The sequence below is a fragment of the Petromyzon marinus genome, chromosome 4, assembly GCF_048934315.1.
Source record: "Petromyzon marinus isolate PM22_M1 ecotype Great Lakes invasive population chromosome 4, UKy_Petmar_22M1.pri1.0, whole genome shotgun sequence".
Taxonomy (NCBI): Eukaryota; Metazoa; Chordata; class Hyperoartia; order Petromyzontiformes; family Petromyzontidae; genus Petromyzon; species Petromyzon marinus.
Genome location: NC_133670.1, coordinates 2,308,834 through 2,334,241, shown reverse-complemented (window position 1 = coordinate 2,334,241; position 25,408 = coordinate 2,308,834). Strand labels below are relative to the sequence as shown.

The 25,408-nt window shown below is 45.4% G+C and overlaps 2 protein-coding genes across 5 annotated transcripts in view; one reads left to right on the top strand and one right to left on the bottom strand.

The window, feature by feature from the left end:
- The window catches only part of LOC116938833 (serine/threonine-protein kinase 17A-like), a 39,021-nt gene extending 35,934 nt beyond the window's left edge, over positions 1–3,087 (top strand). The window contains exon 7 of the mRNA XM_032946533.2: positions 403–3,087. Coding sequence (XP_032802424.1) covers positions 403–739 — 337 coding nt within the window. The 3' untranslated portion in view covers positions 740–3,087. The remainder of the gene's footprint in view (positions 1–402) is intronic.
- Positions 2,854–24,922, bottom strand: COA1 (cytochrome c oxidase assembly factor 1). 4 transcript variants are annotated; one of them, XM_076054658.1, is made up of 6 exons: positions 24,558–24,803; positions 24,103–24,405; positions 22,609–22,719; positions 11,264–11,418; positions 7,612–7,688; positions 2,854–4,286 (listed from the first exon to the last, which is right to left on the bottom strand). In XM_076054658.1, the coding sequence occupies exons 3-6, from the start codon at positions 22,700–22,702 to the stop codon at positions 4,202–4,204; spliced, it is 411 nt and encodes a 136-aa protein (XP_075910773.1). In that variant the 5' UTR covers positions 22,703–22,719; positions 24,103–24,405; positions 24,558–24,803; the 3' UTR covers positions 2,854–4,201. The 4 variants fall into 4 exon arrangements, with proteins under 4 accessions (XP_075910773.1, XP_032802427.1, XP_032802426.1 ...); XM_032946536.2 differs by lacking the exons at positions 24,103–24,405; positions 24,558–24,803 and adding an exon at positions 24,810–24,922; XM_032946535.1 differs by lacking the exon at positions 24,103–24,405.
- Between the last annotated feature and the right edge of the window lie 486 nt (positions 24,923–25,408).

The following is a 25,408-nucleotide window of genomic DNA, read 5'->3' as shown; positions in this document are numbered from 1 at the left end:
TTAGGTATTCGCGCCATTCTTATAGTGCAAGGCTATAACGAAGGAGGGCGCCGCTGTGTTTCACAGACACAGCCTGGATTAGATTGACAGGAGGGGGCAATACTCCTGTATTTATTCCCGAGAACTACAAAGGTACATTTTCAAATTTGAAACCATGACGCATGCACACGAGAACCCCCTTACTCTGTTCGAATCGCATCACGGGATCTTTAACATCCGCTGTGAAGCGTACAGCGCTGTATTTGCGATTCGTAAACTTTCATTAATAAGCGCCGAACGCGCTGCTGCTGCTGCTGCTGGGACGCATCACGTTCCCTGGCTCTCGACGTTCCCTGGCTCTCGACGTGCCCTGGCTCTCGACTTGCCCTGCGCCGCCTCACACGAGTGCCCGCGTGCCCGCAGGAGGCGAGCCACGGCCGAGGAGAGCCTGCGCCACCCGTGGCTGCTGCCGTCGGACGTCCCCCTGACGCTGCTGGGGCTGAGCCTGCACGATCCCGTCCCGCGTCCCGCCAAGCCCGGCGCGCAGAGCGACGCCGCCGGCCAGGCCGGCACGCCGGGCGGCGCGGTCGCGGCGGCGGTGAACGGGGAGGCCGGCGCGGCACCCGAGGCTGCGGGGGAGGCCGGGCCGGATGAGGACGCTTCCCCCTCGTTCCCCGGCGAGAAGCCGATGTCGCGCTGCTGCCCCCTGTTGCAGAGCTGCCCCCTGGCCCACGACATCCAGAGAGAGATCGTGCTCTGAGGATGCCACCCGAGCTGTTCGAGGAGCGGTAAACCGCTTGAGCTGAATGGCCGGTGGAGGACTGGCCCGGGGGCCCCGTGCGGCCCGTTAGGCCGTAGCCGGCGTTGGTACGGATTGAGGCGCGGGCCGGAGGCGTGCGGTCGGAGTTGTTGCTGCTGCGCGGTCGTCTTTGTACCCGCAAACGCCCGTCCGCACCTCGGACTCTTGGCGGGCTGGACGTCCGCTAATCCGAGCACTGTGTGCGTGTGTGTCCGTGTTGTCACCGTTGATCGGTGGACTCCAAACGCGTTCTCTGTGCAGCAGCCGTCAGCACCAAGGGGCACAGGAAGCTGTGACGCCAGCAATATTACTTCTCACGCTTGATATAACAGTTTCAACCGAGTTGATTTCACCGTACCTCGGGGCACTTCGAGAACACCAATGTCAGCGTTCTCTAATTCATTATAGGTGACACTTTGCAAAGCTATTTACAGCTCTTGTTTTGCACCATCGTGTTTTGTTAAATTCATGCCGACGTTGGTAAATAAACTCTCAGATTTTCCTGAGACTTCACAGCAGAATGTCATCACAGTTGTCCAAGTGAGAATGTTCCAGGTTTGCGTATCATCAAATTAGTGGCTGTAAGCACAAGCAACGAATGCAATCCTCCACACATTCATAGAAGTAAATGCACACCTTAGCCTCAGTGAGGTCCTTGTCAATTGCTATGTTAAGTGACTGCAGTGAGATGTAATTAGTTATTTCATAAGAAATATACTGCACTTACCGTACGCCTTAATGTAATTACTTGTATTCCTAGCCTAAACGGTATCATCGGTTAAATGACTTCTATGGCAGATTCACGGATTAGTGGTTCAAGTCGGGCCATCTAACCCCATCTTTGTACGTAGGATTTGTTTTAGGGCAATATCGAAGCGGGACTCTTGCAATGTAAGTTTTGACGTGTAATAATCAACACACCTTTGTTGATGATGCGTGCACACTGCATGGTGCGACAGCCGTTAAACCACTCCATTCACTTTAGGGGGTACGCGCGCTTGAAACCCTGCAATGCGTGGCCCTGCACAGAAATTAATAAAGCAAACAACGCTGGGCCGTGCATCGCTGTCACGTTGGCACGCAGGATAAGGCTTGAATTCAGGAAAGGGACAAACGAGTGCCTTTGATGAATTGCAAATTGTGGCCAATGCTTAGACGACTTGAAAATGGTTGCGTGTGCATTTGGATTCTTCCAGATGAGACCAGAGCTGTTGGTCCCTCTTCACAGCTCCGACACGGTGAGATGTTAACTACCTCGCCTGGTATACAGGAGGTCGTGGGTTCGATCCCAACCCTGACGCCTGCTGTATATTTGGAGTTTCCATGTTAATCTACCTGTGATCGTGTGGATTTTCTCCGGGTCCTCCGGTTTCTCCCTTCACATTTAGAATCAACGTGCGTTTCGAGTATTTGGCTGCTGTAAATTTCTATGCGATAAGCCACTTGGTTGAGCTATCATTTGTGGCCAAGTCACTTCTGAAAAACAGCTACATAGCTCAGTGGGCCTTACCTGGTAAAATAGAAATGGTATAGTTGTTTAGGGTGCTGCTTCTGCCACAAAACGATGTCATGATTTGCTCCTTCCCACGATTTGATCGGTTGCCAACATTCAATCCAGAAATTGATATTTTCCCTCGTGGTGCATGCAGCGTCTATAGTGGTATAAACATATCGGAATTGATATGTTCACTGCTGGATGAAGGCCTCCCCCAAACCACCGCGATCCTGAGATGCAACAATCTGGCACCCGTCCTTGAGCTGAATTCATTGCGCCATCTCCACGGTGGATGAGTCTCGGGCACGTTCCTTCCTCTGACTGCCACTCCACTGGCCATCGCCCCACTCATGCGTTCCTCTCCCTGTATCGCAGCGTAGTTACGGACATGCACCTCTCTCCATGCTGCTTCACGAATGTTTTTTTAGCTTTAGTTCCAACTTGCCAATGTGCCGAACGTAGATCGTTTCTACACCGTGCAATGCCTGCTATGACAGGGATCATAAACATGGTCATTGCTGAATAGGTGGAAACGTACGACTCTTACATAATTGATGACAGATAGGATCCATTGCACGTGTACTGGTTGAGAATTTATTTTTTAACTGGCGAGTTGTTGCATCCCAACGATTGCAGTACAGGATCAGCTTTCCATACTCGTAAGTGCAGTCGGCTTGCAGCTCTTAATGAAAGTAAAAACAAATAAGTATATATTTTTTACATTAGTATCCACACTTTATTGCTTTTATCCATTAAATGTTTTTGTAAAGCTTTTGTTACGTACTTTGATAATAAAATATTATTGTGAACTCTTGATTTTCAGCAAACGTATCTTTTATTGTGTAAATCAAAGCCAAGTACTTCAGCCACATTTAAGCCATCTAATTACCCAGGATGATGTCCTTTTTTGCAGGGGGCTCGTAGAAGTAAACGGATATCGCGATTGACTTTATAAATTGTGGACATGCTTAACGTGGAATTTTAGCGACAACACCAGCACATATTGGTATCATTGATGCTTTTTTGCTCAGGAAAGCCTCACCGAGTCTCAAGACTCTTTGCAGGAGGGTCCTGCCAGTGTCATTTTTCAGAATCGACACGTTTTGGACAATACCGGTTACATTGTCTATACTGCAGCCAACATTCGTCGGTGATTCCCTTCTGCTGTGAATGAATGCCGAAGTCAAACCATTAACTCTGCACCGCGATTCAGTCCTGACTGCTGCTGAATTTTCCAGCACAGCCGCCCAGCATCCGTGAACATCGCACTCCTTCAAGGCAGCATGTTTACATGAAATTTGTAGTTGTATGCTTTATTTATATTTATAGTGACTTGCTTACCTTTTCTCTATTTGTGGACTCCAATCATTCTTTGTAATGTTTGGTGTACCGTGCTGACCTGCCCGTACTCGGCATCTGTCAAGAAGAGCTTCATAGCTCATTGGATTCCTCCTGCAGTCTAAATAAATATTCTGATTCCGACATAAGCTGCCTTTAATAAAATAAAATAATCCATTTCATCGAACAAATGTAAATGTACAGGTTTTCGGTATCTGCTTATGTATAGACTCATTGCAGAGAATGCCAACAACTAAAATCTTAGAATTTCTATTTGACAAATTGTGTCATGCAAATGTCCAGTACCAGTGGCGAGCTGCATAAAACTCCTTCAAAGGAAATTCCTTCGAGTGCCATTCAAAGCAGGACAAGAACAAACAAAAAAAATCCTTGAAGTGTTTTAAATGCAACCTGGTCGCAGGACTGCAACCAACGGGGGGTCTCTCACAAGCGGTAGTCAACCATCGGCTGACGGAGAAGTGACCCCGAGCCGTGAGCCGTGATGCCGAGCAGCACTTCAAGCCGGGATAACCCGTCAAACTTAACCCTCCGTGCAAGCTCCCTCGACGGCGTCGCTGTCACCTCCCACGTCACTCCTCTGACCCCTCGGCTTTGCGCAGAATGGAGATGCAGCTGCCATTTCCCAAGCACAGCACCACCTCCTGCATCTCCCACCTGCAAGGGTGGCACCAGACCAGGCCGTCAAGTGGTCCACACCCATCAGTGCACGCCTCTGAAGTTCAACACCCACCATATCACCTTGCATTCTCTTTGGCCCAAAAGAGCCTTGGGAACAAGCATCCACCCAAACAAATGTGATCTCCTTAGGTATCCACACACAGTCATGTACTCGCCATGCCACGCATCTCAATTGCTCAAACTAGGCAACTCATTTATATCTGTGCCAGTCCCACCATAAAAGAAAGACAGCAAAAGACCAATATCAATTATAGGGTTTTTTTGGGTTAGATCGCGCAAATATAAAAGTGTCATTAAACCCGCCACCACCCGACACAACCAATTAGTAAGGGTTTGTCACGTAAACAGAACATGCCAATTCGTTACCAGTTCAGCACACCGAATGTGTTGGAGAGTAAATCCACAATATTTACAATTTGAGTACGACGTTTCGCCTGTAATTACAACTAGCATTATTAGGCGACGGCCAGATTTGTGGAGAAATCCTCCTGCTTCGTTCATTAAGCAGAGGGATAGATGTGCTGTCGTCACGTGTGACCCCCTCGCTTGGAGCTCCACACACCTAAGTCATGTCCCAGGCTCTCCAACACGTGTTTTATACATTGAGGGGGAAAAAAAAATACTTTAAAATTACTTTCATTGAGTGACAGTGCAACAGGTGCAGAGGATTTTCTCGATGAATTGTCACCAAAATAATGCATCCCCAATTGAAAAATTCAGTCTATTAGCATTCACCAGCACCGCCCCTTATCCGTGTAGCCCCGCCCCTTATCCGTGTAGCCCCCGCCCCTTATCCGTGTTGCCCCGCCCCTTATCCGTGTAGCCCCGCCCTCCCTGGGCGTTCGAGGCCAGGGACACTGCAGTGGTGGCCACAGAGCCCCGTTGCGGAGGTTGAAGCTGTCTCTCGGCTCTGCTCAATTGCTTACCTCAAAGTTGTTACGTTTCGTGGCCAAATCCTGCCGAAACGTGACTGTGTGGTTGCACGAATAACGTCCTCTCAGAATAACGTCCTCTCAGAATAACGTCCTCTCAGAATAACATCCGACCGCAGACATTGTGGGGCTGTAATTAAATGTTGCGCTCCTTCGGCCGTCTGGAACGCTCTTCCTTCCGATATGAGGAAGCCACTGGAGCTATTGTGCACTTTTAAATCATCTAGATTGAAAACTCGTTTCTTTAGAACTGCTTTGCGTGTTTGGTTTCTTCCCCTTTCTCCCGCACCTCCCATTAGCACGGTTGGCTATGTACGGTGTGATAAAAGTTCAACATACTTACATATTATTTGGATGTCAAACAGCAGAAATGTGGTTGTTAAATCGTGAATAACTCTTTTTGGGAGAGAAAGCACAATACCGTGATGCATTCCCATTCTCCTATCAGACTGAGACGGTGATGAGAGTCGGCGTCGAGGTTGATTTTGTGTTTTATTTTGCAGGTGCGTTTAACGTTTGTGTGGCTGAGCAGGGCTATTCCCAGTCCAGTCGTTACAATCTGTACACGAGCCCGTGTTGGCTAGTGGGTTGTTTTAAATATTATTTTAGCGTGAATTTTGCCGAGGCTCGTGCAGCCAAGGTACAGTTCGGTCACAAAGGGAAACAGATTTCCGTCTGTGGGCTGTACATTGGGATTTACCTCCAGGGAAAGTATACGGAAACGTAACGTTTTGAGGTTAGGCGTGGGAATTTTTGGTCAAGGGAATACAAGGTGTGTGTGTGTGATTTTGTTCATGCTTAAATTATTCCATGTATTACGTTTGTATAGGGAATCAAAGACGATCCGTTATTAATTCTCTAAATCACATTAAAGTATATGAATCATTATATTTGCACTGTTTTTTGAGTTCATGTTGCGTTTCGTTTACGACCGTTAAGCACCTCGTTTGTTAGTCGCACAAAATTCCTTAAGGACCCTGCTATAGTCATTCTCTGCAATGTTGATGTCTTTGTTTTGCTGCTGCTGCTGTGCTTACGGTACCACCACAGAACTCTCTCGTGCAATAACCGGGTATCTAGAGTGCCTGGCTAACCCGGGGACCATCGTCCGTGTAACAAATACAATACAAAAAAATAACTATAAATCGGTCATTACTCACTGGCTTATAGCTGCTCCGGGACCATCCCCATTGGTAAGGCAAGCGGACCGGCCACTCGCTAATGGCTGAGTTCTGGTCGACCGGCGACCCTTGTGACCTAGCTCGGCCGTGAGTGACACTGCACGGCCAGGTCACCCACGGCAAGCGGGACACGCGCAGCGCAGAGCATCACGCGTCCCCCACCCTGGGCACTCCTGACCGGTAGGGCAGTAGCAACCCCATAAACATTGAACGCTCGGTTCCAACCATATGCGCCAACGTTGGCCCAACGTTGCATGTTCACCGAGGGAGAGCGATCACGGCATTTGCGTATGGATATGTATGGGAGTCATGTCACAGGGACTTCACTGGAGCAATCTATTGAACAGCCTGGGTCACGGCCTAGGTATGTAGATTCAAAATAAGTGTCTTCCTCTTACTACAACCAGAGATACCTTTCTCTTTGGCCTTCATCCAGACATGAATCTCACTAACATAGCCACCCAGCAGTAGTTTAGTACTCCATGGTTGAACCTAATCGGCCACACAACTCACTCTTCAGATAGTCATAAGGAGTCACCACGGAAAATGCTGACTGCCATACCACAGCAGGGCACAGCAAGGTCCATCAATGCCAAATTGGGCCGGGCATGGTAGCACAAACCTGTGATCAAAAACTTTGGAAGCAAGGGTCGGTGGATCACGTGGATTTGTGAAACACCCACTGGGCTGTTAAGATCGCCAGGGTATTGCAGCACAGCAAGTGGGTTCCTGAACCCATCGGTGGGTTCCTGAACCCATCGGTGGGTTCCTGAACCCATCGGTGGGTTCCTGAACCCATCGGTGGGTTCCTGAACCCATCGGTGGGTTCCTGAACCCATCGGTGGGTTCCTGAACCCATCGGTGGGTTCCTGAACCCATCGGTGGGTTCCTGAACCCATCGGTGGGTTCCTGAACCCATCGGTGGGTTCCTGAACCCATCGGTGGGTTCCTGAACCCATCGGTGGGTTCCTGAACCCATTGGTGGGTTCCTGAACCCATCGGTGTGTTACGCCTTCGCACGCACGGGTTTCCTCCAGACACTTGCTTTCCCGCCATGAACAAAATACCGTATTAATTACGAAAATAATTGGTCAGACATCCCAAAGCATTCCCGAAAAACACGGATGCAAGGTGTGGTCTGTGGCACCGCGGGTTGGGTTTCGCGTGGATGTGGTCGAGTCGCATCACCTCTCTTTGGGCTCCGTTCGGGATGAGCTGCTCCTCAGGAAGCCGCGGGCGTGCTGCCCAGACACGGGGATCGCAAGCTGTGCCACACAGAATCAGAAGGACCGGAATATTGATTTATACTGCAGGAGGAATTCCGATGACCTATTAAGCTCTTTTTTCACCGATGTACAGTAGTTTCACAGATTTCCATACACAAGCGGCACGCAGCCTCTTCAACAACAGCAACGTACTGAACACCACAGTATAAAATAATTTTCGAAGAAAAGGATAAGATAATAAGGGCAATGACAACTGGATGCATTGTGTATATATATAGTGCATACGAGGAATTGTCACAAATTATGACGAGATGCGAAATAAGTTTCCAGGCCAGTCCATTAAATTAGAAAGTTCCATTCTTGTTTCCTTTGTACCCCACTGTACCCCTCTCCCCCTACGTGCAGAAGCTTCACTTTAACACGTAGGCTTTCATGACGAATATTATTCAAAATAAAGGTTTTTGGGTTAGATCACGTAAACATTAATGGATTAATCCATCTGGTAATATGTACTGCATATTTTCAGATTAACGTATCCATTATAATTGACGTGATTACAATGAACCCCACTCTGATCTTTTTACCTGACCACATCGCCTTGCTCATCACCTTGCTCTATTTAAGACCGGAAGCAGGAAGACTTCTTCAGAATTCTGGAAAATCGCCTGATGAAGCTGGTTGTCATCACCAGCGAAAGGTCGTAGATAAATTGTAAATATCGTGGGTGTACTCGCCATCAAACCGATGTGCTGAAGTAATAGCTCATTGGCACGTTTCGTTCACGTGACAAAGCTTATTAATTGGATGTAGCGGGTGGTGGTGGGTTAACGACACATATATATTTACGTGATTGAACCAAAAAAACTTTACTTTTAAGAATATTCACTCTTTGATCCTGTGAACCACCCTCCTTCCTTGCCTTACCTCTCTTGAGCCTGATCCTACTTTAATTGTTTTTCACAATTTAATTCCAATTGTGGTATCGGAATCACATCACGAGGCTGAGGATCTATTCTAAGAGCAGTGCACTTGTGTGTCAATGGACGCCTGTGAAATCTATTATTCGTGGGGCTTCTCTTGAAAAATTATTCACCGACCCGCACTGACCAGCGTGGTGAAGTATGGTCAAACAACCCCGCTGCCAACATGGCTTGTGGAGGCCTTTGCCTTGCAGTGGATTAAAGAGCTGTAAATACATTTTTATTTTTTGACATTATACCTGTGCCGGGAAAAGGTCACGTACAAAATTCCCTTTCATACACATGCAATATTGTATTCAAACCTTTGTGGACTTCAGGAAAGATCCCAAATAAAACTACAAAAATATGGATTTCACAACATGTTTCAATTAACCTCCGTGTGCTAAGATAAATTTAAGCAATGCTGTCAGGACCCCAGCCTGTGCCTTCAAAAATAATAATATTGTCAACGTGGATATGCGTCTTTGGCAGAGGAAACGCATAAACCCAAATAATCCACAGGTATTTTTGTTTTCACGAAAAGAGTGTAGCGGATTGCAAGCACATGTGCGATGCGCTGGCAACCGCACCTGGCACTGGTGTGCTACATCACTGGCTGCCTGGGTATGCAGCTGCACTTTAACCAATCACTCATCGTGAAGTGTGGGTCTACTTTGTCCCCACGCTACGCAGGGATGTGTGTAAAGCAGCCAATATTGAGTTGAGCGATTAGGGATTTGTGCTGTCAAAGTAGAACCAGATTTATGTGCTCACAAAGGCTGTTTGTACTGCTGTACCCCCTTAAGCAGTTGATATACGTGATTTTCGTTCATATACATGCCGATTGTACGATTGGCACCAAAGCACGGAAATGTCGTTACAGACAGCACTGTTTCAAGTCGCTACGCCAGACTCCTTGGAATGGCCCTTCAAAAGGCAAGTTTCAAATCTGTGCAATATTTGTCCAAGCATCCAGTCGGGTGGCAAAGTGCGCAACTCTCAATCGGAACGTCGCGAGTGCACACCGACGTTACGACCGACTCATTCCGTCGTCTTTCTGGGGTCAACTAAAATGAACACCACTCTGTGGGAGGCCAACAGTGATTCTTCTCTCTCGCTAGACTTGGCCCCCGCTATGGGAGTGTTATTTCCACCACGCTGGCTCAGGGCCACCGACGTAAATCCGCACCGCTCCATGCTCATTCGAGCGGGGAGACACGTATTAACCTCATAATTTATTTGACCGTGTTAACTCTCAAAACAGCACGAGACCAAATGAAGTGCAAAGCAAACTATCATTGTCCAGGCGTGAGTGAACTGGCTGCCACCAAGAGCTCGAAGTGCGAGAGAACCTTCGTTCTATAACTGGTGAAAGCACACAATTTAAATGACGTTAAATTCTGGTTCGCAATAGGTGATTGGGTTGGGCCGTTTAAAGATCCCACCAAATTTGTGTGAAGACCCTCCATCACCCGACAAGTGCTGAACAAGTTGAAGAACAATTCTCACAACCAATCCATGCGAGCCACCCTGGCTTGATGTTTAACACCGCCCCGTCTACTCAGCACCGTTGTACTGTATATGACGGGCCTCCGATTGTTATCCATTCCGAAATTTAGAACTCAAATTGTGTCAAGTGCCTTCTCAATTATGGCACCTAAATTATATAATTAATTGGTCACTAATCTCAGTATTCTGACCCCATCATCTGTATCTGCATTGAAGACATTGCTTTGTGACTCCCACTGTGACACTTGTGAATGGCATTGGTAAAGCCATTTATGACTGGAACTTGGGAATGCCATTTTTGGAAATACTTTATGTAACAAACAAATGCAATTCTAATTCGTGATGTTTTTAATGCCACGTTAAATGTGCGTTCCTCTCACTTGTGCCACGAATAATTTTATTTTGGATTACTCGCTGGTTTTCAATTGTACGTAATTCCTGTTGTTTATTGGTCATTTCTCACATTTCCCTGCTTTTGTTCTATGCAACCCCTGAAAACCCTGTCTTCCCATGTAACCTGATTGCTACAGTGTCAACCATTTTGGCTGGGTCGCCATTGTATGTATGTTGAAATTTTCACACCGTACGTAGCCAACTGTGCTAATCGGAGGTGTGGGGGAAGGACAACAAAGTAAACACAAAAGGCAGTTGTAAATAAATTAGTTTTCAATCTCGATTTAAAAGTGCATAGCTACAGTGGCTTCCTGATGTCGGAAGGAAAAGCGTTCCAGACGGCCACAGAAACACATCTGAAAGCGCGTGATGCACTGACCATCTTCATTCTATGGTAAGCCAAAAGGCGCTGCGAGGATGACCGGAGTTCACGTTATGGTTTATGCTCCTTGACGAGATTAGCAAGGCATCACAAGGTATTGTGATTCACAAGGTGATTCACAAGGTGAATCGCAAAATAAATTACCCAATGTATTAGCAATACCTTGTGAATAACAATACCTTGTGAATAACAATACCTTGTGAATCGCAATACCTTGTGAATCACACTACCTTGTGAATCACAATACCTTGCCATTGAAAAAGAGCTTCTTGGCTCAAAGAGCCTTACCCCAATTAAACCGACCATCTGACTGTATTTTCCTGCAACGCGACCGACCACGCTGTGTGTTCCCCCGTGTGCCTGGCTGGTACTTTGGCGGAGAGGGCGTCCACGTGGTTGTTGGTCGTGTCGCGGAGGTGCAGGAGATGCGTCCGCAAGGGCGGTGCGCCAAGCGCAGTCATGCTCTCTGTGTGCTCCTCCAGCGCCCGCACGGATTGCTGGTAAAACTCGGACCCCTGGAACCGCTCTGGCAAAACACGCGGCAAACACGACAGCCCAGTGACTCGACGCCGGCACTCTTCGTACGTAATCGGTGTCGCCAGAGTGACGCGGATTACGCACCCCTTTACTAAGCTTGACATCAAAGGCAGCATGCCATTGGTAATGTTGTCACCGTGTTATTATGCTAAGACCATTACGTTTTGACTTTAAACTTTTGTTTTCTCTCCGCCTGATGAAGACCGCTTGTATCGCGATCGAAACGTGGTGGGTTTCTTGCTTTTATTAGTTTCAATTTATTATTTTTACTTTAATTTTATTATTCTTGTTAATTTTTATTTTCTATCTACGTGACTTTACCTAAGGAACCAATAATATAAAGACCATTACGGTTCCCTATCTCTTCATGCAAAATTAACCTAGGTAACTGCAGTCACGTAATTTAAAGTGAGTTCCAGCCTTGTTGGCTGATGGGACAGTGTTCAAAGTGCTGAATGTGTGGAAGGAACGTTGGTTGCTTTATAATGGGTTGTTATTCATTTAAATATATTCGGGCTACAGTATTCTGAACATTACATACTGGAGGTGATTAACTGAGGGAATGATTGCCCACATTGGACGTCACCAGTAATTTTATGGTTTATTGGACGTCACCAGTAATTTTCATCCGATCTTAAAAGCTAAGCAGTATTTTTAAGCCTGGTTTGTACTGCTACTCGTATGGGAGACTATGGATATGTCCAGGTGTTGTAGGCTCGGGCTACAGGTGGCCACGATATGGCAGTACAGCAATGGATTCTTGAATCCGTGCTCAGTTTTTTTTAGTGTCACCCCCTCACGTGCATGGGTTTGTGCAGATACCCTGGTTTCCTCCCGTATGCCACTCGTTAAAAAAGGATCTGGACAAACATTGCAATGCTTGTCTTTGCTGAAAACATTGTCTCGTGACTCAGTGACGATTCCATGGGCATATAAAGGGCATTGCTATTCATCTGGGACCATTAAGCCGTCATTTCGACACTACACATGCGAAGTTATTTTGGAAAGAAGGCCAAACTATCTCAGCCAGTGTCAGGATCGCAAACTAAATCCTCTGATTAACAAGTAGGCTTTGCGACCAATATTATCCATAATACAGGTTTTTTTGGGTTAGATCGTGTAAAAAAAGGTGTTGTTAAACCCACCACCTCCCGGTACAGCCAATTAGCAGGTTTGTCACATGAACAGAATATGCCAATTCGTTACTGGTACAGCAGCACACCAGTGTGTTGGAGAGTAAATCAATGCTCTAATATAAGCGAATCATTGTTCACTTAGCCACTATGCTTACTTAAATGCCTCAGCACAAACGGGGCCATTTCCACAACAATGACAATGATCGCCACTTCAAGTGCGCACCCCTGAACAATGCTGGGCAGATAAAAATACTGCAATAGGAACATAGTGTACCATGGCCCAGGCAGAATCAAGGCCAGATGAGTGGAATCTGGGGAATAAACATAACGCACGCATTCCAACACGCGGTCGCCAAATTCACAACAATGCAGCGCTTACTGCTAACTTGGGACACCACTAAACCAAAAAATCCACAGCTTTGGAATTTGAGAACCACAAAGTTGCGCAACAGCCTCATCGCTTGAACAAATAGCAAGCTCATGTGCCCACTAACAGTTGGTGATACTGGACAAGCCCGACTTGAAAAACTCATGAATTTAAGGCTCTGAAAACGGTGGCTCTTTGGTTGTTTCAGAGCATTGAGCCTAGGTGGTCGAAATGTCCGGTTTAAATCGCAGCCTTCCATCCAATAAAAATATAACCTCGATGTGCACAAAGTTTTAAGGTCTCATTCCAATAACAAACTGCTCAAAAACATTGTTAAATATTGATTTAGCATTTATGTCGGTACATGACTTTTGTTTGCTCATACATATATTGAGCCAAACTTTTCAGCTTCCATTAAATTCTTCAACTATATCCTGTAGTCCAATTCCATTTGTTGTAATGATGACCGTGTCATCAGTAAACCTGAGGTGGCTCATATCTTCTCTATTTATATTTACGTCGTCATTTCGACAATCTAAACTTTGGAAAGTATCTTCGAATGTCACTGTGAATAGATGTAGCAAAAGCGTGGCTCCTTGTCTGACTCCGATTCAACGTTTGTTTAACTTCTTAATGCCGTCTCAGTGTAGCTTTTGCATCCTTTCAATATATTTTATTATTTATAAGTACAGTATATTATATAGGAATTGGTGTGCGAGCACTTGGATAATTACATCAATCTCCACCGAGTTAAATGCCTTTTCCTAATCGACAAAGGCTAAGCATAATTGCGTGAAAGTTCCCTAAACAAATAAAGATATTTCAGCATCAAAACGATGGAATAAAGAGACAAGTGATGATGGGGTAGGGTACTTTTGAAAACCCGATCATATTAAGCAACAAACGAATGTACCTTTTTTTATTTTGGCATATCACCTCCTCTGACTTATGGAATGTAAACATGGACACTGATCATGAAAATGGAACAAATGGCCGAAGAGTGTGCAAAGCAGCATGGAGAGGCGTGTGCTTGTAGTTATATTAAGGGGCAGACAGAGGTGGGGTAGCGGGCCCTATTTCCCTTCATTATTTGCCTTTCATGTGGTTCCACCCCGCCGGAATAGATGTCCGTGGAATTTTTGTATCCTGATGCTGGAACTTTTCAGTGCGTGGTATGTCGGGCTCGCATTTTGTGATAATAAAAGCATACATACAAAAAACAGGCACACAGAGGAAAACATGGATTAGAGAATTTGCAAAAGTTGTCGACATCATGTTGATTAAGAAAAGTCAGTGGGTTTGGGCAAAGGTATGAATATAGTTTATTTGTGTAAAGCCCATTTCTGAGGAATAATTTATCAAGCTTTCAGCAAAATAATTTACGAATATAGTGATTATTTCCAGGCCCATACATAATAATAATTGAAACATTAGGCGCCTTTCACAATCTCTCAAGGTGCCAAATGTCAGGTGTACCGTGATGTTAATTCTGGCTCATTCCACAACAAGTTCTAGTGTTAAGTTTATTTGTTTAACCAGGTCAGAGCTCAAGAGTGGTCGTGGTCACCAAAATGGCAAAGCAAAACAAACTAAATTAGAGTACAGCATGGAAGCATAAAGAGCAACAACAACCGTGTCACATGACAATTACAATATTTAGCAAAAACATAAATCAATGTTAAAATCATAAATTTCCCTGTAGCTAAGAGTGACTTGGGCAGATAAATAACTGATCATAGTACAATTACAATGAAGTTGCATAAACATGAAAAAGAAATAAGGTAACGAGTATATTAATATGTTGAGACACGGGTGTATGTCAAATGCAAGTAAAGTTATAAAGAATTGACAGCTGAGAATCAAGTTGTGACTTAGATGGAAGAGTAACCAAGGACATTTTTGAAGTGATGGAATTCCTGGTATTTGGGGGCATTAAGAGAGAACGAGTGAGAAGCAGGTGAGTGTCACGTTCTTGCTCCAATGCACTTCGGTGCTGTGCGGTGTCTAAGATTTGGAGGGAAGTGGACTTCACGGTGAGGCTTCCCTTAGTCGGATGGTGGGCAAGAAATTACACCCTCCTCTCGCCCCACTGAGTAAAGCCCCGCATGCTGGAACAATAGCCTAAATCTGTTTACGCCGAGATAAACCCGTTAAAAACCCAAAACATTGAAACACCCCAAAACATGCACTGTCGGTACAATAAGCTCTCCGACCTTAAGTGTCACGAAAAACCACCAGTTCCTGCAGAACTGAATTTTGAAATGTTGTCTTAAGTCACAACCAAAATATTCAGCAAATGTGACTCACCAACCTGTAGCAGTGAGACAAGAAGAGACCAGTTTCATCATTATTATGACTTATCAGCATGGTATCATCACTAATGCTCAGTTCTCAAATGCGACTATTGACAGTTGTATTACATCATGCATGCTTTGAAACGTCACCGAATAGCGCATTTCATTGTTTCTGCAGAATGAAATGTGCAAATATACAGTTTGTGATTTTGAAAAGTACATTTGTAATAGTGGCACACATACAAGGCTCCCTTGTTCAGCAAGGGCCTTCCCTGATCAGGCTCGCCCAGCACATGGATCAGGAACCTCGCACGTGGGAAAGAAGCTCCGAGTAAATCACAGTCGCGTCAAAGAGTCTCCACATTCAGACAACCCCTGGCTGGGTGGTGTACGGGTGCTGGAAATTAAATATCAGTTTCTTTATTTAACCGCATGAAAGATAATTCAGATTTATTTTCTTCTAGATATACCAAAAGAGCTGTTAATTTAGATATGGGCAATGTCAAATATATTGTATTTGAGTTTAAGACACCGGCGAGAAATGTCACGCATTGTGAATATTTCTCAAAATCGCCTTTTTAGTGTTCAATTTACACTCGCAGCAAGTCTAGTCAATTCTTGGACATTTTAAATGACTAAAGAAATGAAACCTGGCCTGAAATCGAGCTCATCCGTCTGCCTGCACACAGTGGTTTGAGTGTTGTTTCTGTTGAAGCTGTAATGCAGCTTTCTACGAAATGTCACGTGTGATGAGACTTTACCACATGGCTGTTGTTGATGGATTCCTGATAAGACTGCCAAACCACAGAGCGTGAGTTCAATTTTTGGCCCAATGGGAAACAAAATATAATTTTTAAAGACAGCACAATTTTTACACTGAACAGGAAATCTATATTGAAAACACTTTTGTTATTGTCATGAAAAAAGGATATCTATTGGCACACAGAGTTGTTTGCTTATTTTCTGGAAACAGCATGTGCCACATAATAGTTAGACATTTTTAATCCATAGTTACACATAAACATGAAGAAATCCTCACCAAGAGTATGATCTCTCAAAATTAATTGGAACAGTTTATTTTGTTCATTTATCAGGGGCCTGATTCATGAACTGAGTAGAATGTGGCCCAGTGGAAAGTTCCACAGACTCCATTATGTTCAATTCAAGAGGGACTTTTATCACCATTCTGCCAAACCAAATTGGCAGAACCCATATCCATTCTAAAAACAGCAGCCAATCAGGGCAAGGAGATTCCACCTAATTGGAATGAAGGTACCATCGGTAGCCAATTCTGTCAATACTACTGATGACACCGCACCTCAACATCAGCTTCTTCCTTCTCACTCAGCTGTTGAACAGGCCTCCAATGCTTGCTCTTATAGTATCTTACCATACCATGTGGTTCTAGGTCTTCCCCTTACTCACTGACCTCTTGAAAAGTTGGGTGAACCAACACTACCAACGATTGCTCAAGCTCTGCGACCCTCTATACATACGAATATATTTTAATCCAATGAGTGTTTATACATAACAGGATATCGGAGTACCAGAGAACATCCACTTGTGTGATGGGGGCAACACCCTATCCCTTTACAGATGGGGATCAATCCACTTGATGTAATGCCATCTCCTGACGAGCCAGGGTATGGTGACCTCGACACCCAGTGGGAGTTTCACAACATTTGTGTGAAGCATCAACCCTTCTCTCCACAGTGCTGGATTACAGGCGTGTGCCGCCACCACCACCACCACCACCCAGTTGTGCTTGTTCTGCTCCTTTTCCAGCCCTGTGTAATAGACTTTCACTGTGTTCTGTCACAGCTTAATGCCCTGTCTGGGGCATGGGATCTCAGCTTGCCAGAAGGGGATAAACGTACACACCACAACACACACGAGCGTATTTAAACACCTGCAGCTCTTACACACAATCCACTCCAAACCGCAAGGGATCACATCATTCATCAAAATCCTCACATTTTCACATTACTGTAAACATTTATTTTTCCTACAGAATTTGCACCATTTTCATGAATTATCAGCATCTTGTTTAAAACACAAAGCAATGCAATTTGGTGAAGCGCGGTGACCCTTTAAAATGAGTCTGTTTCTCTCATTTACAGGTAAAACCCCACTGTGAAAGGAAGAACTGGGATAAGGAAAATAAAATCTGAAGAACGAGAAAGTAGTTCTTGTAAAAAATTTAAGCAGTCAGACCCTTTCCAGCAACACAGCTATACTATTTACACGTTTTTACGTATTTTTATTTTACCAGGTAAGGCCCGCTGAGTTATACAGTTATATTTCAGAAGCGACCTGACCACAAATGATAGCTCAACGAAATGGCTCATCACGTGGAAATGTATAGCAACCAAATACCCGAAACACATGTTTCTAAATGTGGAGAGAAAAAACGGAGGACCCAGAAAAAATTCACGCGACCACGGGGAGAGAGACATGCAAACTCAAATTGTACAGGCGTCAGGCTCAGGATCGAACCCACGACATGCCGTATACCAGGCGAAGTAGTCAACATCTCGCCACCGTGGCTGCACAATAACTATATATTTTCATTTAAACATCTTCATCCATTCATTCCCCTACCCATATCAGGGGGCTCGGTCTACCAGACTGACAGTTTTGTCTCATTCACACGGTCTTTAACCACAGGTCCGAAACACTAATCTTCTTTCTGCTTCTTCCCTTGCACTGCTTGACTTTGGAATTACATCACAAGTTATTACAATTTTGGTCAGTTAACAAAAAAAATCCCTATTAACACCTATCCATTGTACCTCAAGTAGTGCTGTTTTACTGGCCACTTGACATTGTGCCTTTGGCCCTGTGGCCAGCACCCATGTGAAAGTAAAACGTTACTAAAAGCAAGCAGATAAGGGCTGCACCATGAGACATGCACACACGTGTCTCAAGGCTGCTGGACACGTTGCACAAAAGTGACAATCAGGTGTACAAACATCACCCTAGAGCTCTCTTTGCTGTTTGTTGGACATCGCTGTTGTGACCTCAACTCTACAATGCCAGACACACTTATGCAATTTCCCACAGAAATGCCTGCATGGCTCCAGGAATGGACTTGGCATGGCTTCTTTACTTGCCTAGTCACCCTCTGTTATGTACTTCTTTGTGTTGTATGCTATGTATATCTTCTCTCCTTGCTCTGCAGGGTTTTCTGGTTCCCTCCCATTGCTAAAAATCATACAAAGGCATTGGTGTTGGCAAAACATCTCAATGTAGGACCCCTCCTGAAAACAAGTATTCATATTGAGTGTGCCTTTCCTGGTTAAATAAGGAATGAGTATTCTTATTATTTTGAAACACTCTTAATACAATAGCCTATTAAGACAAACAATACAGCTTTTTTTTTTACATGAGCAAGGATTCATGGCCAACGCTGGTACCAGGATGTAAAGTGTAAGTTACAGTTACGCAACTTTATAATGACAATATAATTAAGTTTAAATACACATCTTGTGTCTGTTAAGAAGAACATGGTTAGAGAAAATAAACTTGTCAATTACTTGACGCTGAAAGTCAAACACCATGATTACCATACCATCGCCTGTCAGCAAATGTCTTGAGGCACACTGTGTTTTCTTTAATAGTCGTTTTATTTGATTTTGATGTCTTCAATACCTGCATTATTCTCAAAAACAAACAAACCATATAATGTTTGGCTTAGCTAATCCTAATTATGAACCACGCCTTGCCAACGTTGATGCACGTTCCAATTTTGATTTGGCCAATGTATTTTGTGAAAAGTGAGGCCTTCCACTTTAAGAAACAAATGTCCTCTGCCATTGGAGCCAACTGTGGAAACCATGAATGGATTACAGAAATACATTTCTGTTGTAGGTATATATGTTGGACTTCTTTCCCACCTTACATAGCGAATCGTGCTAATCGATGGAGTTATAATGACATTGATAGCTATTTGTCAATCCCCTGCTGGATGAAGGCCACCCAATCCTATGTCGGTCATGTGTTTTTATCATACTTTATTACCACGCTGGTCAGTGCCTTCTGTGTTGGGTTGATGCTACAATTGGTTCAGATATCACTCGCCACTGATTTTAGTCATGGGCGGGATTTTGACTGAGATAACTGGGTTGATAGCAAGGCGTACAACTATTGCACCACAGCTCCCCCATTCGAGTTTTTGTTTTTATGGATCATGAGTAGTTTATTAGAAAATCAATCCTATAATTTGCAATTCTTTGAGATAAAAGGTTACATGTTAGAGCTGGATGAAAACTCAAGATAATGAGAATTATGGATATCCATTATTGGATCCCTACGCAGATTAGAGGGATCTCACTGTGTATGTCCTTGCATATGCCTAAAATCCAGCACTTGAGATTTGTGAAATTCACAAACACAAGAGGCTGGGAGGTTTGTGAACCCTTCTATGGGTTTTCTCTGGGTTCTTCGGTTTCCTTACACATGCAAATTTAAAATGGACTTGGCTACAATTCATGATGTAGGGCCCCCCCTTAAAAGTCTTAATTAAGCCTCACTTCGGCTTTCCTAGATACAGAACATTTTATTAGAATATAAAATATCGTACCAAATGGTCGAGAATCACACAACAGACACAAACTGCAAGAGGCTTGTCAGAAATCTGAGATGGCATATATCTGCAAATGGCTCTATTAAGAGCTGCCCATGCTGGTTAGGACATAGATTAACTGCTTTATTAAAATGGTTAAGCCTTAAACCTGCTGAATGTGATAATTCATGACATCAGCAGTCTGATTCATGCGGAGTTTTTTCACACTTTTTTGTGGAATCCCTTGTCGAAAATTTATGCCAAAGCAATTCCACTAAATTTGAGACAGTTTTTGCCCAAATTCGTGACGTGGATGGGGTGGAGCCCCATTCCACAAAATATTCTGCAGCCAATCGGAAGGCAGGGAAGTGTCAATGGCAATCGAACTCTACGAACTAACGTCAGCACATATAGGAATTGGTTTTAACCTTTCTGGAAATAAAACAAGTGTTAAGATTCATATTCTTGGTTCTTTCGGTAAAGTCATGTAGAAGGGAAACAATAAAATAATAAAAATATAAAACAATAAAATTATCACGACGTTTCGACTGCAACACAAGCAATCGTCATCAGGTGTGAAAACCACAGCAAGAAAATTTAAACGTCGTGAGAATGTTATTGTTTCCCTTCTACGTGACTTTACCGAAAGAACCAACAATATGAATCCCTGCAGTCACGAAAGCTTTAAATCAAAATTCAGGTGTTAAGATGTTTAAACACCAAATATAAACCTTTTGCAAGGAATCCTGTCTGCATTAACCACACTTACTTGTGGCGAACATGCAAACAAAAACATGCTCTGGTCATATATGCATTGTCTTTGAAACTGACATCTTTACACCTGTTTCATTGCCAGAAAGGGGAAAACCAATTCTTACATTTTGATACTGGCAAGAAAGGTCCCATGATGTAGCTGCTCGCCACGGGCTATAAATGCCCTGGTAGTGCATCCTTGTCTTTGTGCTGTTCGCCTTTTGGCGTTCTCTGGTCTAACACTGTTTGAGACTAGGCTCTAAGAAAGCTGTCTCATATCAGAGCATGTCTTTTGTTTGCATGTTCACCACAAGTATGGGTGGTTAATGCAGACATGATTCCTTGCAAAAGGTTTCAGTTTGAACTTTTACCATCTTAACACAGCTGCTTTATTGCCAGAAAGGGTAAAGATGTTTAAAGTAGTCTGCATCTCAGCCAGTTTACACAAGGGTGGCTTGGGCAGGCCGAACTGGAATTAGGCAGAGGCAAATCTCACAAATCCAATTTTGATGTAAATATAACATCTAAATGGAGCTGTATTTCAAGACACTGTACAAAAATTAGGCCATGTCCATCACGGGAAACCACCGAAAAGAGCAAGACACAAACATATATCTACATTTCCAACGGGCAATCAAGAGGAAGAGTCTTGAGCCTAGACTTGTACAGGGGCAGGGAGTTGTCAGCAATTCTAAACCAAATCTAAACTAAAAAAAATTAATTTTACCATGTAAGGCCCACTGAACAATATAGCTCTTTTTCAGAAGCGACCTGGCCACAAATGATAGCTCAACGAAGTGGCTTATCATGTGGACATTTATAGCAACCAACCACTATAAAGGCATGTTTCTAAATGTGGACAAAAAAAACAGAGGAACCAGAGAATCCACACAATCATGGGGAGAACATGCAAACCCCAAATATACAGGAATCAGGGTCGGGATGGAACCCACGACCTCCTGTATACCAGGCGAGGTAGTTAGCATTTCGCCACTGCAGCACCCCTCCATACAGTCCCAGAGTCTGCATTTCCACAGAGGAAGATATTTGTAATTTACCTACAAAGTTGCACAACGTATCCGGGTGGGAATGGTAAAGGTAGAACAAGCCCTTACGACTGATTAACTGCAACAAACCGTTTGGGTGCCTTGAGAACACAAAAGTAAATTCGTCAGCAAAAGCAAACTTTATCATATGAGTAGTAATATGACTCATTGTAATAAATTGTGTAATAATAAAATTTACTTCGGTCAGTGAAACCAACTCGGTGCGTGAAACCGACTCGGTGCTCTGACCCATGAACCCATCGGCTACCTCATCATTTGAACTCCCTTGATGGAACGTTTTCAAAACTTCTGAGGCTGTTTCCCACCAACACATACATTAGGCCGTACATGTTAACTCTGCCCTTCATTTTTCTCCCGGGTCAATAAAATGTGTTCCACTGCGTGGAGGCTGTTCTATAAAGTTTCCCCTGCCATAAGAATGTGGCCTCTTTATCAATGACTCGGGGTTGTAACCGTGACTTAACCACTGTCCCACGCTCACATGAGCGGGAAACCGCTGTGACTTTTACTTTTTTGACATGCCCAAAAAGTTTTGTATATTTCTAACCTGGCCAAAAAAAAGCTTTTTTGAATGAGTAACTTAATTGATAGCTGAAGCATGAATGTTGGATTAATTTGAAGCTTTTAATAAACATTTTTGTTAAACATTATATCTGTTGGATTGAGATGCGTTTTAGATAAGCAATTGGGCTGAAATAATTATTTCTCTCAACACGAGTGGGAGACTGGCAGTCCAGTAAAAATATAAATTGCCGATCTGCCCTTTCTCCTCTGTTTAATTCATGGTAAATATAACGAACAATCTTTCCTCTCTAAAATTTCAGCATGTGTTCACATGTGTGCGTACGTGCAAGTGCGTACGCCATGCAAGTGTGTGAGTGTACGTCTCTGCGTGTGTCACGCGTATCTCCACGACACCAACGACTGACACGTGTGCTGAGGTGTGCTGCCGTGTGATTGGGCATGGTGAGACGTGATGAGCCACGGCCGTGACGTACTTTGCAGGAGGTAGTACATGAGGCTGCCACCTCCAGTTGACATGACTCCCCAGAACACGGCGAGCTGCCGAAGGGCACGCAGCGAAACAGGCATGGCTGCGGACACGCCACCTGCACAGGGAACCGACGACACAGAAGTCTGTAAACCGGAATGCCAAGCTTCAAGTTGCCCGTCTGTTATTAGGATAAGAAATACGTGGCAAATGCCCACAGGCAATGCATGCAGTTCACAGTACATGCACAGCCCTTACTGTCAATGCACTGCTGGATGAGGGCCTGCCCACGCCGTGCAGGTCAACGGGATTATTTGTATGGTGAAAAAGGAGTTCATCATATATATATTTGACCATGCTGGTCATTCGGGGGTTTAATAGGGTAGTTACAACATTGTACAATGGAGGCATATTTGATGATGACATTTTCTACGTGCATGGCAAATGTAATGAAATACCGACATTTAAATTACAGTTTTAACTTTAGTCACATTTTGCATTTAAGGCACGGACACACAGTAATACATAACATCCCTAAGTAGCAAAATAGATTTGTATACTACAGTATCTAAAAGTGCAACATACATGTGCACAGCTGTCCATTACAGTATGTCACCTCTGCAAATGTCATCATCAACCGTACTCTATCCACTGCTGGATGAAGGTCTCGGATAAAATCCGTTGCCATCCTTCACGGTGGTGCGATGGGCACCTACACCCCATCACAAATTCCCCAATCTTCATGCAAATCCAGTGCCGGAGCATGGGTGTGCAAGATCACGCCACCACTAGACAATCTCACATCATCCCAAAATCCGATAACCACCGCAACTGAAACATTCACTAAATTTATGGGTAAGGATTCGAATGTCAGCGACCACTTATTGAATGTTAAATAATGACATGCATTGTGAAGTCACTGGAAAGCTTTTGTGTACCCATTGCATTCCGAATTTGAAATCCCTTTAATAAAGAGGCTCTCAAGACTGACCACAGCTTGTTGAGTTGTCCGCTGTTTGTTGATTAACTGTGAATAACCAAATAATAGGTACTGCATATTCTCAGATTAACATGATCCATTGTAATGTATATGATTACATTCACCTCCATGATCTTCACAGTGATGGTATCACCTTTATTCATCCGAAACCGAAACAAGAAGACGTCTTCACAATTGTGGCTAATCGCCTGATGTTGCTAGTTGTAATCATCAGCGAAACGTCGGACCCGAATTGTAAATGTTGTGGATATAGTCTCCGACACACCGGTGTGCTGATATCGTAACCAATTGGCACGTTTTGTTCACGTGACAATTAGTTACTCGTTGGCTGTCGGGTGGTGGCGGGCTTAACGACACAACAATATTTACGCGATCTAACACCCACCCCACCCAACAACCCCTTTATTACTGATTAAATTGGTCACTAAACCCTTTAACTTCGTGTTAAACAGTTGCCGTGTTTGGTATCGCGGCGCCCCCTTGTGGACACGAAGCTCCCACCTTGCTGCTCCCCGCCCCCTACATCTCTCCTCCACACTCCCACCGCCGCAGCCGGGGCTTGCCCCGCACGCCGCCCCGACGTGAGGCTGCGCGGGCGACGCGGCCAGGCAACGACGGGGGGCTGGGCCGCGGCAGTGGGGAGGCCTCGTGCGGAGGCGACCACCCGGCGGGGTGTTTGAGACGCCGCTTCTCGCGCGGCCTCGCGGGGCCACGCGGGGCCTCGCGGGGCCACGCGGGGCCACGGTCACCCGGCGGCGGCGGTGGACGAGGCCTCGCGGTCTCTAGCCCAGTGAGACTGGCAAGCTGCTTACGGACACGCGGACAAACGCGTACACCCAGAAGACGCCTCCTCCACCAACACCGACGCCGGGCTGCCGTGGCCGGTGGTGCAACCACGCCAGGCCGCCTTTGTCTCCCTCATTGCCGATGTCTCTAACAACGCAACGAGTGCTCACTTGAAAGTCGACCGAGACGGTGATGTTGAGGCCCCGATGGGGGGGAGGGGGGTGACTCGTACTCGGGTGCCCCGGGTTTGGATATCGAGCGCGGTGCGCTAACCACTGCGCCACCGCTCCTCACACAGGAGACGAGTGCGCTAACCACTGCGCCACCGCTCCGCACACAGGAGACGAGTGCGCTAACCACTGCGCCACCGCTCCGCACACAGAGGAGAAGTCCACCACAAACATCCACGACCCCGCGCTGACCTCTCAGCTGACGACGCCTGGGCCGCCGCGACCTCGTGCGAGTGGGAGGGTGTGGGGAGCGGTGGCGCAGTGGTTAGCGCACTCGTCTCCTGTGTGAGTGAATGGGTGGAGGGGAGCGGTGGCGCAGTGGTTAGCGCACTCGTCTCCTGTGTGAGTGAATGGGTGGTGGGGAGCGGTGGCGCAGTGGTTAGCGCACTCGTCCCCTGTGAGTGAATGGGTGGTGGGGAGCGGTGGCGCAGTGGTTAGCGCACTCGTCTCCTGTGTGAGTGAATGGGTGGTGGGGAGCGGTGGCGCAGTGGTTAGCGCACTCGTCCCCTGTGTGAGTGAATGGGTGGTGGGGAGCGGTGGCGCAGTGGTTAGCGCACTCGTCTCCTGTGTGAGTGAATGGGTGGTGGGGAGCGGTGGCGCAGTGGTTAGCGCACTCGTCTCCTGTGTGAGTGAATGGGTGGTGGGGAGCGGTGGCGCAGTGGTTAGCGCACTCGTCTCCTGTGTGAGTGAATGGGTGGTGGGGAGCGGTGGCGCAGTGGTTAGCGCACTCGTCTCCTGTGTGAGTGAATGGGTGGTGGGGAGCGGTGGCGCAGTGGTTAGCGCACTCGTCT